The sequence below is a fragment of the Heptranchias perlo genome, chromosome 2 (genome assembly GCF_035084215.1).
Source record: "Heptranchias perlo isolate sHepPer1 chromosome 2, sHepPer1.hap1, whole genome shotgun sequence".
Lineage (NCBI taxonomy): Eukaryota > Metazoa > Chordata > Chondrichthyes > Hexanchiformes > Hexanchidae > Heptranchias > Heptranchias perlo.
Window position 1 is genome coordinate 133,921,028 of NC_090326.1, and position 16,376 is coordinate 133,937,403.

The following is a 16,376-nucleotide window of genomic DNA, read 5'->3' on the forward strand; positions in this document are numbered from 1 at the left end:
AGGAGTGATGTGATGGAGTAGTCTTGGCAGTGCAGAATAAGTTGTAGGGGGAGGGGGGTGGTGGGAGCAGTGATGTGGAACACGGAATGCAGGAGAATCAATAAATGTACTCACTTTTGCTGACCAAGTTAGGTCATTCAAACGCTTCCTGCACTGCACCCAGGTGCGAGAGATGTTGCTGCTGCTGACCTCGTCTGCCACCTCAAGCCAGGCCTTCTTGGTGGCAGAGGCAGGGCACTTCCTTCCTCCTCCACACCCCGGCCAGTAGCTGCTGCAGAAAGGCATCATTGAACCTTGGAGCAGCCTTGCCCTTGTGTTGCTCCATATTGTGTGCTTTTGGTGTTTGCTGTAGCAAAAGCCATTGGAGCAATGGCCCTTTAAATAGAGCCATTCCCGTTGACAGCCTGTCATGCGGGTGCGCAGTCTGCCCACTGCGCAGCTTTTGGACGACAAACCCGGAAGCTGCGTAAAGGGCCACCAATTAACTTGCGATCACATGTGAAACGGTAAGATTTTCGTAGTCAGGTTACCCACATGCCAATTGCACCCCCCCCCACCTCCTGCCATCCTTTCAGAAATCGAGCCCCAGGAATCCAATAGTGAGCCAAACCTCACATTCAATCTCCACTCGTGTTAAACTTCAGTTCCACCTTCCACAGTTCTACTAAACCATGCTTCCCCTACTTAGTGATGCCAGATCAAAAGGAACCCTCCCCCCCCCGCCCCCCATGCTGTCAATCTCCAGCAGCCCCACTGCAGACATCCGTCCTGGTTCTGCCAAACCCCCAGACTATTCCCCAGTGCCACCAAAGCACAGGATTAGCCCCAGTGTAGCTAAACCACATTCCCCCGACCCAAAGCTGCTAAATACCAGATATCTCAAATCGGTTCATCTTGTATACCATCTTGCTATGTATTCTCAGCTTTAAAAATAATAAAGGATAAAAATTCAATATATAGGTAAAGGAATATATGCAAAATATATCACAGAATAGTGGCTAGTTAAGAAATTCAATCCCCAAAGCACCAATAAAATTCTGAAAATATATTTTAATAAAAATGTAATTTGACTTATTCAGTCACTGTATATCACTGGTGCTGACCTATCCCCACATGGCATAAACATCCCAATTATTATAAAACAGTGAATCCTCTAACTTACCATAAACAACACCACAGGTGAGCCACAAGTAACATATTAAGTATTTTACACATTTATAATGGAAACTGCCTATACAAACTTGTCATATTCTAATTACATCCTCCTGTCAGTAGAATCATAGCAGTTTACAACATGGAAACAGGCCCTTCGGCCCAACATGTCCATGTCGCCCAGTTTATACCACTAAGCTAGTCCCAATTGCCTGCACTTGGCCCATATCCCTTTATACCCATCTTACCCATGTAACTGTCCAAATGCTTTTTAAAAGACAAAATTGTACCCGCCTCTACTACTGCCTCTGGCAGCTCGTTCCAGACACTCACCACCCTTTGAGTGAAAAAATTGCCCCTCTGGACCCTTTTGTATCTCTCCCCTCTCACCTTAAATCTATGCCCCCTCGTTATAGACTCCCCTACCTTTGGGAAAAGATTTTGACTATCTACCTTATCTATGCCCCTCATTATTTTATAGACTTCTATAAGATCACCCCTTAACCTCCTACTCTCCAGGGAAAAAAGTCCCAGTCTATCCAACCTCTCCCTATAAGTCAGACCATCAAGTCCCGGTAGCATCCTAGTAAATCTTTTCTGCACTCTTTCTAGTTTAATAATATCCTTTCTATAATAGGGTGACCAGAACTGTACACAGTATTCCAAGTGTGGCCTTACTAATGTCTTGTACAACTTCAACAAGACATCCCAACTCCTGTATTCAATGTTCTGACCAATGAAACCAAGCATGTCGAATGCCTTCTTCACCACCCTATCCACCTGTGACTCCACTTTCAAGGGGCTATGAACCTGTACTCCTTGATCTCTTTGTTCTATAACTCTCCCCAACGCCCTACCATTAACGGAGTAGGTCCTGGCCCGATTCGATCTACCAAAATGCATCACCTCACATTTATCTAAATTAAACTCCATCTGCCATTCATCGGCCCACTGGCCCAATTTATCAAGATCCCGTTGCAATCCTAGATAACCTTCTTCACTGTCCACAATGCCACCAATCTTGGTGTCATCTGCAAACTTACTAACCATGCCTCCTAAATTCTCATCCAAATCATTAATATAAATAACAAATAACAGCGGACCCAGCACCGATCCCTGAGGCACACCGCTGGTCACAGGCCTCCAGACTGAAAAACAACCCTCTACAACCACCCTCTGTCTTCTGTCGTCAAGCCAATTTTGTATCCAATTGGCTACCTCACCTTGGATCCCGTGAGATTTAACCTTATGTAACAACCTACCATGCGGTACCTTGTCAAAGGCTTTGCTAAAGTCCATGTAGACCACGTCTACTGCACAGCCCTCATCTATCTTTTTGGTTACCCCTTCAAAAAACTCAATCAAATTCGTGAGACATGATTTTCCTCTCACAAAACCATGCTGACTGTTCCTAATCAGTCCCTGCCTCTCCAAATGCCTGTAGATCCTGTCTCTCAGAATACCCTCTAACAACTTACCCACTACAGATGTCAGGCTCACTGGTCTGTAGTTCCCAGGCTTTTCCCTGCCGCCCTTCTTAAACAAAGGCACAACATTTGCTACCCTCCAATCTTCAGGCACCTCACCTGTAGCTGTCAATGATTCAAATATCTCTGCTAGGGGACCCGCAATTTCCTCCCTAACTTCCCATAACGTCCTGGGATACATTTCATCAGGTCCCGGAGATTTATCTACCTTAATGCGCGTTACGACTTCCAGCACCTCCCTCTCTGTAATATGTACACTCCTCAAGACATCACTATTTATTTCCCCAAGTTCCCTAACATCCATGCCTTTCTCAACCGTAAATACCGATGTGAAATATTCATTCAGGATCTCACCCATCTCTTGTGGTTCCGCACATAGATGACCTTGTTGATCCTTAAGAGGCCCTACTCTCTCCCTAGTTACTCTTTTGCCCTTTATGTATTTGTAGAAGCTCTTTGGATTCTCCTTTGCCTTATCTGCCAAAGCAATCTCATGTCCCCTTTTTGCCCTCCTGATTTCTCTCTTAACTCTACTCCGGCAATCTCTATACTCTTCAAGGGATCCACTTGATCCCAGCTGCCTATGCATGTCATATGCCTCCTTCTTCTTTTTGACTAGTGCCTCAATCTCCCGAGTCATCCAAGGTTCCCTACTTCTACCAGCCTTGCCCTTCACTTTATAAGGAATGTGCTTACCCTGAACCCTGGTTAACACACTTTTGAAAGCCTCCCACTTACCAGACGTCCCTTTGCCTGCCAACAGACTCTCCCAATCAACTTCTGAAAGTTCCTGTCTAATACCATCAAAATTGGCCTTTCCCCAATTTAGAATTTTAACTTTAATGTAATTCCTATGTCCACAGAGGAATTTATCATGGAACTACAAATATAAGTCAGAATGCATGACTTTAAAATGGGGACTGGATTACATCTGCACACCCTAATCCAATTATCCTCCACCCTCTAACCCCATTTTACCTGAACACTACATTTAGTCTTGACTCCCCAGGTGAACAGCCAAGGAAGGTCAACTAGTAATTTAAAAGAAAATTAATACTCACGCTCTCTGTGACAAATGTTTCTTTTCTTGAGGTGCTTTGCACCTGTATTTCCCAGTTGCAACAGTCTCATCAGTTCCTTTATCTTGTTTAATCTTGTCAGGATCCTGGTCTTTCATTTGAGTTTTGTCATCTTTTGAGCTTTGAAAAAAACAAAAGAAAATTACTTTTGTGAGCACTGCAAACGTCACACTTTGTATAAATCAACAAATCACAACTGAAATTCTTTTAAAAAGTATATAAAAAGTGGAAGAAACCTATTTTATTCCTACTGATTCTTCAGATAATTTGGAGAAGTTGTTGGGATAAGAAGAAGAGGATTTAAGCTGCTGTCAATCTAACAACAATAAGGAGCATCTAACAGACCTCGGGGCCTATTAAGAGAGTACCTGCGCAATGTCCTTAGAGGAACAGACAAGTAAGCAGCTAAACATTACAACCTTGTAACAGATTCCAGACTATCTATGAACACAAGATCAGCTGGTATCTGTATAATTAAAACTGCTGCCTATAATTGAGCACATAATCCAAGCTGATACTTGTGCAGTGCTGAGGGAGTGCCCCACTTTCGGATGAAACGTTAAACCGAGACCTCGTCTGCCCTTTCAGGTGGCCTAAGTATTTCAACACAGGTGCAGTTTACTCCCAAATATCTAGAAACAAATTCAAAGTTCACCAGAAGTGTGGCATTGATGGAACAGTATTTTCCATGGGCAAGTTATGAGCATAATTGTTTAAAGCTCCAGGTGCAGCTTTGATGTGTACAGGGAGGTAACCTAATTGGAGGGGAGGAGGAAACTGGAAATTTACAAATCAGGTGAAACAGGAATGCGGGCACTTAAAGAGAAGTGGGCAGAATAGAGGCCGAAACTGTTGAGAGTCTTTATAGGTTAAAAAGAAATACCAACCCATTGACAGCCTTTGGCAAAGCTGAAGGAGGAGAGGGAAAAGAACTGATAGCAAAAACTCAAATGAGGGAATTACATTAGGATATCCATTGTAACACTATTGGAGCTATAAAGAAAAAAAATTATTGCAGCTGAACAATTGCCACAAAGGCTTCTGAAAACCCAAGTGGCAAAAAAAAATCAAGAGAAGCGATGCAGAAATGGCATGAAAATTGTTCACTAAATGTTTTCATTATTCCATTTAAATGAAGTTCTATATACAGCCGATTCCAGAGTAATTTTAAATGCCCATTACATGTTGGCGCAGGGAGCGTGCTGCATGCATGAACATTAGGAAGTAGCCTGCAGGGTAACATTACATTATCCTCAGTTCATTTTAATATTACAATGAAGATCCCATAAATGCACATGATGTGCAAACCCAACTGGAAAATATATCCTATGGCCTTCTGAACACCACCCATCAGTTTATTCTCCAGCCACACTGTGTTCTGCTCAATGGTATGAAATGTGACAGAGAAATATTACAACTATGTTGCAAAACCCATACTATATGTAAGAAATACCACGGGAGATCAGCTACAGTATATATATATTAAAAGTCATGCACAGAGCAAGCGACATATTAAATTAATAGGGCAGCACTGCAAATCTTTCTGTAGCAGAAAAAAATCAAGTGTCTTGTTAACGGATTAGCTCAAATAAGTAATCTAACCATCCCGAGTCACTGAAATATTGGGTCAATTTTAACGGGAGGCAGGATCCGAGCGCGGGGGGCAAGCTCGCATGGCGGTGTCACCTGAGGCCTGGAGAGATTTTAGTTCTTAGGCCTCAGTTCTATAATGAAGATCGGATATGTGCCTGGACTGGCGGGAATCACTGGCTGGCCAGCTGGCATGAGCAGGAATTCAAGTGGCAGGAGACTGCCGCTGGGGAACCCACCTGAAAGGTTCCCATCAGTCAGGTAGTGATTTTGGTCGGGGGAGGGGTGAAATTTGGGGTGTGGAGGCCCAAGTTTCCTCATGTGGCCTGGTCGACGTTAACAGGAGGCAGAATCAGTGCACGGAGGGGGCTGGGGTGAGATTTGATATAGGTGTTCAAGATCGTGAACGGTTTTGATAGAGTAAATAAGGAGAAATTGTTTTCAGTGGCAGAAGGGTCAGTAACCAGAGGACACAGATTTGACGTGGTCGGTTAAAGAGCCAGCGGTGACATAACAAAACATTTTGTTTTATGCAGCGAGTTGAAATGATCTGGAATGCACTGCATGAAAAGGTGGTGGAAGCAGATTCAATAACAACTTTCAAAAGGAAATTAGATAAATACTTGAAGGAAAAAAATTTACAGGGCTATCGGGAAAGAGCAGGGGAATTGGACTAATTGGATAGCTCTTTCAAAGAGCCAGCACAGGCACAATGGTATCCTGTACTATGATACATCGCTCAATTTATTTATTTTTAAAAGTTATATCAGCAGCCAGTATGGTTGATTTCCCCGAATACAGCCAGGGATGGCGGTGGCTGCCTCAGGGCAAACAAATGTTGGAGTGGGGACCTCAAGCCCTTAGGCCCTTTATTTACATATGCAAAGAGCCTAATGCCTGCTTCAGGCAATGCCTCTCGTTTGTCCTTACTGAATATGGCAATCAGCGCACTTCCTGCCTGCCATTTTGGGGTCTTAGGCTGCGTAGTGCCTGAAAGATGGGCGCTTCGCGGCCCAATTTCTAGGCCTTTGTCTTTTATTTAGCCTACTATCAAGACAAATTTTGTGTTTGGTTTTCTGTGAGGTCCACACATTTGGAAAATTCTTGAGTTTTATTACAAGGCTGCAAATACATTTCTTGTGACTTTTATACTAAGCCAAGCTTTCCTATAGGTCATAGTTCACAACATTCCAACATCAATCACTTACAACAGCTGATGAGATGATTCTAGATTCTTTTTTACGTAGGACTGTTCTTCTTTCTTCGTATCCCTTGTCTTAGGCTTTGAGGATGTTTTTTTTTTCTCAAGCTTATTCTTGTCCTGATAGTCAGTAAACTTTTCACTCTGGTCAAGTTCCTCATTAATAGGTACTTCTGCTCTCTGGGCCTTACGACTAGATGGGGATTTCTTTTGTAGTGCAAAGTTCTAACAAGAATTTTTAAAAAATGATTAAGTTGACAAGAAATTCTAGATATTAGTAAACTTTCTTTACAGAATCAAGTAAGTCTTATACTATTGACGCATTTACATATGATTTTCATTCATCAACAAAACAGTTGCACATGATACCTATATACAAGTCTCAATTTCTTCCTGACTTAGAGACCATTGATATTGGCCATAAAGTCTACATAGGTCAGTCTTGCATATGCTTTTCTAATACTATATAAAAATTTGTAAACTACACTGACCTGGCAGCATCAAAATTACAAGATGAAGAAAACAACCAACCAGTTTCATGATTGATAACCACTCATTTTTCTGATCTAAGTTACTTGCTAAATGGGAAGAACCGAAAGATTGCACCAACTGTGATGTGGTTTAGACAGGTTTTTATTTCAATATTTGTGCTCAAAATCATGGACAACAGTGAAAGCATCGGCTCTTGTACAAATCATGTATAACATAAACCATATATTTTGCAAAGCTTTCTTTACCTTGCCTTACCTCCTATGGCACTAATGTGGTATTTCATGCACTAGCTATCCTTCTGACTGCTCAAACAAATTGTTCATTTGTGCCAACTTAGTGTAATGGATGCTAGAAAATGACTGGAGCTGTCTAAACTTATTTTACTGAGCTACACTCCTACAGTTAACACAAAGGGAAAACAAGGTTGGATTGAGTCACATTTTAACTTCTGAGGACGTTGGTGTTTCACAAATATGGGAGAGGAGGGGGGGGGAAGAGGATGGGAAGAAAAAGATGATAGAGGAAGAGATGAGAGAGGAGGTAGGCAGGTAGGCATTCAGAAAAAGATAGAGGCAGAAATTAAAGGGAGGTTTCATATGGACCTAGGTCTAAGGGATCCCTTCTCTGTCTGTTCCATAACATTTGAAATGCTTCAATTGCTTAGAACCTGTTTACCACCTGTTTTTTTTTCCTATTTCTGTTTAGAGCTTGCTGTATTTTAGCAATATATCATTCCCTTTACATATGTCTACACTACAAGCAAATATCTTCCTTAATAAAGATAAATGTTGCCAAAGTGGAGAGAAACGAAACAACATTGAGAACATTTTTAAACAACAGGTCAGCTGATGTGAGAGAGAAAGAGAGAAAGAAAGAAGAATACAGAGAAAATAGTCTGGTATTCTTCAAAAGGAAGGCAAGAGAGAAAAAAAATCAAACAATTCTTGATAATCTGTCAATATTAGTATAATTAATCATGGAAAATGCAAGATTCCTAATAATTCTGTCCATCTAATCCACAGCAAATAACACTATTCTAATACATAATTTTGCTACTGAAACAATTTTAACTATGGAGTGCGCAATTTTTCTACTTTAATAGACATCAAATTTTAAATACCACTTTTCTGGAGTATTTGAAACATTGGCCCGAAAATTACTCAACTGTGAACGCCGTTCCTTAATGGCGTCCTCTATCTCCGCCGGCGAATCGAAGGAGCAAGTTCATGCATTTGCACATGTGCACTAAAACCCAGAAATCGTAAACTTGCTCCTATTGGTTCGCCGGTGATTTGATAGCTGCGAATTAAAGGGGAATTGCACGCCATAATCATAGAAATCACTGAAAAATCCCAAACTTGCCCATCTGCCCAGCTGGAACCACCAAAGGGTCTGCTGAAAAATATTAGGTCTACAACACCTTTTAAAAGTGCAGTGACTCTTAATGTCTGCCGGACAACTAAAAATTAAATTTTAAAAATGTGGAGTCTCATATTACTCGTTATTGTAATATTTTTGGTCATTAAAAAAAAAATTAAAAATTGGGAAAAAAATGTAATTTTTTTTTACTTTTCACTTCTGTCTCTCTAATTTAATTAAATTATTTCTTTGGCTTTTTATGTAAAAAAATACATTTATGACTTGCAGAACACTACTTTAAATGAATGAACTTTGCTTGCCTGCTTGTAGGCGTGACTTCTTTTCCTGATAGATTCTGCTGGCTCGATTTTCAAATGAAACTCCGGGTGCGTTGGGGGTAGGGAAAATCAGTAAAATCCCGAGCGGGTAAGGAACCCGGCACCAACCCGCCGACTTCCGCGTCTCACACAGACGCATCTGTGTGCGCGCGAGGTTCTGGAATCCGGAAGTCCTGTCGGCAATTAAAGCCGGCGGGATGATATTTAAAGAAGCAAATGTACCTCACTGAGGTACTTAAGGTACTTTATTTGTTACATAGTAGGTTGTTAATACGATTTTCAATTTACCTGGGCGGCTTTCCCACGGCTTCCGATTCACGCCTGGTGAAACCTGCTCCGTTTCTCCCCCTACGATGTCTCTTCTCCGATGTCTCACCACCCCTCCATCTTTGTCCCCGCATTCCGATCTTTGTCTCCCCCATCCCCACTCTGTTCCAGCGCCGGATGATCGATCTCTCCCTCTCTCTCTCTCTCTCCCTACTTCCCTCCCTCCCTCCCCTCAGCGTTGCAGCTCTTGTCGGCAGCCAGTCTGCCAATCGAAACCCGGAAACAAGATTAATGAGCATCAATTACCTCACGATCGCGTGGAGAAAGGTAAAATTTTATTATCCAGGTTTGCCGCACACCCTTTGACCGCCCCCCCTCCCACCCGCTGCCATCCCGCCATCATTTGAAAATCGAGCCCTGTGAGCGTCTCTTCCTTTCTCACATACATTTCCCATGCGAATCAACCCATGTTGTTCACAGGCTGAGTTGATGTCGCACATTTTTTGAAAACATATAAATCACGCAAGTCTACACCACGGAGCCCGCAGTGAGTAAATTCGTACATCTCATTCGCAGGAGCTGCTGCGAGCGTTGCCACGCCGCTATGAGCAAGTTCCAGCTCATTGAGAACAGTAAGCTAAGATCAAGTATGAAATGGGACAGCAGCAGTGCTGAGCTACTCTTCCAATTGATCTTAACAGCGCAACTTAGTTTAAGCCATCTATATTTATCTCATATACAGCCCTGTTAATTAAGTACAGAGTACCAGCAAATCTGGTTCCAATATTAGCTGCTGTATACAAGTTTCTTATTACGACTGATGTTCTAAACAACTGTTTATTCAAGCGGTCACTTATGCTTCTATGTTTCTATGTTAGCTAACCTTTGTGCATATTATTTGATTAATTCCATTTGTAAAAAGGTTAACAACTGGTATTGGAAATATGTTTTTTCATTCAATGCACATGACATTAGTTGCTCCAATGGAGCTACATTTCCAATCATTCTACCCACTTGCATTTTCTGCTCCCTTCTTCACAGTTCTTAGCGTAATACAATTTACATGCATGGATATACTCCCCTCTATTCTCAAATAACAAAAAGAAAAGCATCAATCTCTGTAGAAAACCATGGCTGAGATTCTTCTCTTTGGGACAAAGGCATTTACACATGGTGGGCAGGGAAGGAGAGAGAAATACAAGTCAAGCAGTGAGACAATTGTAGGCTTCACTATGCACATTTTCCTTCTTTCTCTGCCGCTATCTGCCTGATTTCAAGCAGGATTACAGAAAATCCAGCCCACGTCACTGCCAATCAATTGGACCATTCCCTGGGACAATGGGTAGAAGTAACAGATGCAGTGCAGGTTTAAGAAGCTTTCAGTAGGGTTTTACTAGCCTCCTTTCTTCCAGAACAAAAATATAGTACAGAAGTACTGAATAAGAAACAACTACATAGAAAATAGCAAAACAGCAATTCTCTATTAACAGCAAAGATTTAAAATGAGGGAACAAACCTTCCATGCAGCTGAAAAAAAGTCTACTACAAACCCTACAGCAGGTAAAGGAAGAAGACAGCATGATGAGATTAGAAGGGTTGGTACAGTTAACAATGTTGTAGTAATGATTGACTTTAATCAATTCATCATCAGATACAGAAAGTAGGGAATATAGCCTATTAAGGAAAGTCATCATGGTTTTGGGAAAAGTTAGCTAACTAACTTAATAGAGTTCTTTAACACTGTAGAAGAGGATAAATGGATGTCATATACATGAATTATTAGAGGCACTTTACAAGGCTGTGAAGAAGAGAAGGCATTTATTGGCCATCCCTAGTTGCCCTGAGAAGGTGGTTGTGGGCCTCCTCTTGAACTGCTGCAGTAGTGGTTGATACAACTGAGTGGCTGGTTAGGCCATTTCAGAGGGTAGTTAAGAGTGAACCACTTGGTATGGGACTGGAGTAACATATAGGCCAGACCAGGTCAAGACAGCAGGCCCGTAAAAGACATTAGTGAACCAATTGGGCTTTTACCACAATTTGACTTTTACTGATACCAATTTTTTTTTTAATTCCCAATTTAAAAAAAAATCAAATTTAAATTCTCAATTTGCCATGGTGGGATCTGAACTCATTTTCTCTGGATTATAATCCAAGTCTCTGGATTACCAGTCCAGTATTATAACCACAACACTACTGAAATCCAGGTACTGGGGCAAAGAGGAATAAAGGGATTTAGAATTACAGATATATATAATATAGCAGGCAGGTGCAAAAAGTGATGAAAAAATGTCATTACATCTTTAATGTTCACTAGAGCCACCAGACAGAGCTTTGGCTTAACTTTATCCAAAGGACAGATGTCTGACAATATAGCACTCCAGTGATGTGTCAAATTAGATTATAGCCCCAACTTTCTGTACAACCAGAAGTGCAGTCCTGGCTTAAATTGCCCTCGAGTGCAGCCTAACCTCAGGGAAACTGGTTGGGACCCAGAAATGCTGGGTCCCAGCAGAGGCTATGAATTTCCAATGGGGCAGGGGTGGGTGGACCCTCTATCTGCCCCAAACATGTCCCATGACATCAGAGGAAACAGGATCAAGTGGAGTGAATTCCCAAGCCAGGTATTCCGTTGGCCTAGCCTTCCAGCCACCCGGCAAACTGATGATGGGATGAACCCAGCATTCGGGTAGGTTGAGTGGCACAAGTGGGGATCCAGGTCTGGGTCATGGCCTGGACCCTTCAAAAGAATGCCGTCACAAAAGTCTTTTAGCCACATGTTTAAAAATAATCCGAACCATCGATGCTACCTGCTTGCGCTGCATTTCTTGCCCACCCCAACCTAGCGAACATCTAAGATGCAACCACATTGGCATGGGCTCCCAGTGATGCCATGTAAATTAACTGACCCTGCACTGGATCTGGAGCAGAGGTCACCAGTGCCCTCTCCACCGCACTTCCAACGGCGGTGCAGGTCCAAGGATTTTCATCTCCTATATGTTCAAGTCCTAGATTAGGCCTTGAGGCCACAAAATTCTGACACAAAAGCAGAAGATGGAACTTGAAATAAAGAACTTGCATTTATGTAGCACCTTTCAAGACCTCAGGACAGGCAATTAAGTACTTCTGCAGTGTTGTCATTGTTGTAATGTAGGGAAAGGTGGCAGCCATTTGCACACAACAAGATTCCACGAAAGCAATGAGATAAATGACCAGGTAATCTGTTTCATTGATGCCTGTTGAGAGATAAACATTAGCTAGGATACCGAGAGAACTCTCCTGTTCTTCTTTGAATTGTGCGATTGGGATTTTATGCGAACACTCGAGGGGGCAAACAGGACCTCGGTTTAACATCTCATCTGAGTGGCAGCAGCTCTCACAATGCAGCACTCTCTCAGCACTACACTGAAGTATCAGTCTATATCACGTGTTCAAATCTTTGGAGTAGGGCTTGAAGCCATGGCCTTCTGACTCAGAGATGCAAGTGCTACTACGGAGGCAAGGCTAATAACACAGCCAAGTTGACACATGTAACAAATTACACAGTTCTATAAAAGGATAATACTGGCTACCACACTATAGCCCTCTTCAGAAGTGACCCCACTTGGAAGAAGTCCCAAACTTAGGGATACCTTTCATAACAACTGCTTGAATGGGTTCTGGAGATCTTGGACTCCAATCTACAGTATTTTGCTTTGTCTGGATTCACCATTTTAGAGAATTAGATTGAGATAGCCCTAACATAGGGCTTTAACAACTTCATGTCTGGCCAATAATCTAGCAAAGGGATCAGGAGTCAGGGCTCCAGTTCATAGCCTTAATCCCCTAGCAGCCAACCGTGGGGAAAGAATAAAATCCCTGACTCAGGCAAACAATGCATGTGTCACCTACACAATGCATCCGTGCACTGCAGGTCGGGATATTCATCACCTATTGTTTGGAATGACTCAGTAGCAAATAAAAAGACAATTCAAAAAAAGCAGACAATATTCTGGGTAAAATATAGCTCCTTCCCTACAATTACCAAACAGACTACCCTTTAAGAAAATATACCAATGTGGCTGACTTTAAGGACTACCACCTAGTACCCGTTTCATATGGGCGTTAAACATTGATCAGGTACAGAGACCTTACCACGGAGCCAGCACCTCTAAATTCTTTTGACCTATTAATGGCCATAGCACACAACTGGTCTTCAGGCTTTCAGCACCACATGTGTTTCCCCACCATATTATATTGTATTATGCACTACAATTGCATAGCAGGCCTCAGTGCCCAATAATATAGTCCCCCAGCACCCATATAAATCAGTGGTAGGGGCACCAAGAATTATATTATCTGCCCATTTCTTAAGATGTACAAAACAAAGCCAATTCCTACAGTAAGGTTGTCATAGGACAGATACTAGCAACTTCAGGACTAAAGGTCTTGAGGTGACAGTAAAAGAAGAGGAAGTTGAGATACTGGATGGGCTAAAAATTGATAAAAGGAGATATTAGAAAGGCTAGCTGTGCTTAAAATGGATAAGTCACCTGCTTCATCAATGACCTTCCCTCCATCATAAGGTCAGAAATGGGGATGTTCGCTGATGATTGCACAGTGTTCAGTTCCATTCGCAACCCCTCAGATAATGAAACTGTCTGTGCCCTCATGCAGCAAGACCTGGACAACACCCAGGCTTGGGCTGATAAGTGGCAAGTTACATTTGCGCCAGACAAGTGCCAAGCAATGACCATCTCCAACAAGAGAGAGTCTAACCACCTTCCCTTGACATTCAGCGGCATTACCATTGCCGAATCCCCAACCATCAACATCCTGGGGGTCACCATTGACCAGAAACTTATCTGGACCAGCCACATAAATACTGTGGCTACAAGAGCAGGTCAGAGGCTGGGTATTCTGCAGCGAGCGACTCACCTCCTGACTCCCCAAAACCTTTCCATCATCTACAAGGCACAAGTCAGGATTGTGATGGAATACTCTCCACTTGCCTGGATGAGTGCAGCTCCAACAATACTCAAGAAGCTCGACACCATCCAGGACAAAGCAGCCCGCTTGATTGGCACCCCATCCACCACACTAAACATTCACTCCCTTCACCATCGGTGCACTGTGGCTGCAGTGTGTACCATCTACAGGATGTACTTCAGCAACTTGCCAAGGTTTCTTTGACAGCACCTCCCAAACCCGCGACCTCTACCACCTAGAAGGACAAGGGCAGCAGGTTCATCGGAACACCACCACCTGCACGTTCCTCTCCAAGTCACACACCATCCTGACTTGGAAATATATTGCCGTTCCTTCATCATCGCTGGGTCAAAATCCTGGAACTCCCTACCTAACAGCACTGTGGGAGAACCTTCACCACACGGACTGCAGCGGTTCAAGAAGGCGGCTCACCACCACCTTCTCAAGTGCATTTGGGGATGGGCAATCAATGCTGGCCTTGCCAGCGATGCCCACCGTTCTATGAACGAACAAAAATAATAATTCATTCTCGGTTGCTGAGGGAAGTACGGGTGGAATTGCAGAGGTACTGGCCATAATCTTCCAATCATCCTTAGATACGGGGGTGGTGCCAGAAGATTGGAGAATTGCAAATGTTACTCTCTTGTTCAAAAATGGGTGTAAGGATAAATCCAGCATCTAGAGGGAAGACAGTTTAACCTCGGTGGTGGGGAAACTTTTAGAAACAATAATCCGGGACAAAGTTAATAGTCACTTGGACAAGTCTGGATTAATTAAGGAAAGCCAGCACAAATTTGTTGAAGGCAAATCATGTTTAACTAATTTAATTGAGTTTTTTGATGAGGTAACAGAGAGGGTCGATGAGGGCAATGCAGTTGATATGGGGTATATGGATTTCCAAAAGGTGTTTGATAAAGTGCCACATAATAGGTTTGTCATCAAAGTTGACGCCCATGGAATAAAAGGGGCAGTGGCAGCATGGATACGAAATTGGCTAAGTGACAAGAAACAGAGAGTAGTGGTGAATGATTGTTTTTCAGACTGGTGGGAGGTGTACAGTGGTGTTCCTAGGACCATTGCTTTTCTTGATATATATTAATGACTTGGACTTGGGTATACAGGGCACAATTTCCAAATTTGCAGATGACACAAAACTTGGAAGTGTAGTGAACAGTGAGGAGGGTAGTGATAGACTTCAAGAAGACATAGACAGGCTGGTGGAATGGGTGGACATGTGGCAGCTGAAATTTAATGCAGAAAAGTGCAAAGTGATACATTTTGTTAGGAAGAACGAGAAGAGGCAGTTAAAACTAAAGGGTACAATTCTAAAAGAGGTGCAGGAACAGAGAGATCTGGGGGTATATGTGCACAAATCTTTGAAGGTGGCAGGGCAGGGTGAGAAAGCGGTTAAAGAAGCATATGGGATCCTAGGCTTTATAAATAGAGGAATAGAGTACATAGGAACAGGAGTAGGCCATTCAGCCCCTCGAGCCCACTCCGCCATTTGATAAGATCATGGCTGATCTGTGATCTAATTCCATATACCTGCCTTTGGCCCATATCCCTTAATATCTTTGGTTGCCAAAAAGCTAGCTATCTCATATTTGAAATTAGCAATTGAGCTAGTATCAATTGCCGTTTGCGGAAGAGTTCCAAACTTCTACCACCCTTTGTGTGTAGAAATGTTTTCCAATCTCACTCCTGAAAGGTCTGGCTCTAATTTTTAGACTGTGCCCCCTACTCCTGGAATCCCCAACCAGCAGAAATAGTTTCTCTCTATCCACCCTAACTGTTCCCCTTAATATCTTATAAACTTCGATCAGATCACCCCTTAACCTTCTAAACTCTAGAGAATACAACCCCAATTTGTGTAATCTCTCCTCGTAACTTAACCCTTGAAGTCTGGGTAACATTCTAGTGAACCTACGCTGAACTCCCTCCAAGGACAATATGTCCTTCCGAAGGTGCGGTGCCCAGAACTGCTCACAGTACTCCAGGTGCAGTCTAACCAGGGTTTTGTATAGCTGCAGCATGACTTCTGCCCCCTTGTACTCTCGTCCTCTAGATATAAAGGCCAGCATTCCATTAGCCTTATTGATTATTTTCTGCACCTGTTCATGATCTATGTACCTGAACCCACAAGTCCCTTTGGGCATCCACTGTTTTTAACTTTTTACCATTTAGAAAGTACCCTGTTCTATTCTTTTTTGGTCCAAAGTGGATGGCCTCACATTTGCCTACATTGAATTCCATTTGCCACAGTTTTGCCCATTCACCCAATCTATCAATATCCCTTTGTAATTTTATATTTTCGTCTACACTGCTTACAATGTACAAAAGCAAGGATGTTATGATGAACCTTTATAAAACACTGGTTCAGCCACAATTGGAGTATTGTGTCCAGTTCTGGACACCACACTTTAGGAAGGAGGTGAAGGCCTTAGAG

The 16,376-nt window shown here is 42.6% G+C and overlaps 1 protein-coding gene across 3 annotated transcripts in view; it reads right to left on the reverse strand.

Moving 5' to 3' along the window:
- Positions 1 to 16,376, reverse strand: part of odad2 (outer dynein arm docking complex subunit 2) — a 347,977-nt gene that overhangs the window by 238,519 nt on the left and 93,082 nt on the right. For all 3 annotated transcript variants that reach the window (XM_068007170.1, XM_068007171.1, XM_068007169.1), the window contains exons 8-9: positions 6,517 to 6,734; positions 3,701 to 3,838 (exon numbers count right to left, since the gene is read on the reverse strand). In XM_068007170.1, coding sequence (XP_067863271.1) covers positions 3,701 to 3,838; positions 6,517 to 6,734 — 356 coding nt within the window. The remainder of the gene's footprint in view (positions 1 to 3,700; positions 3,839 to 6,516; positions 6,735 to 16,376) is intronic.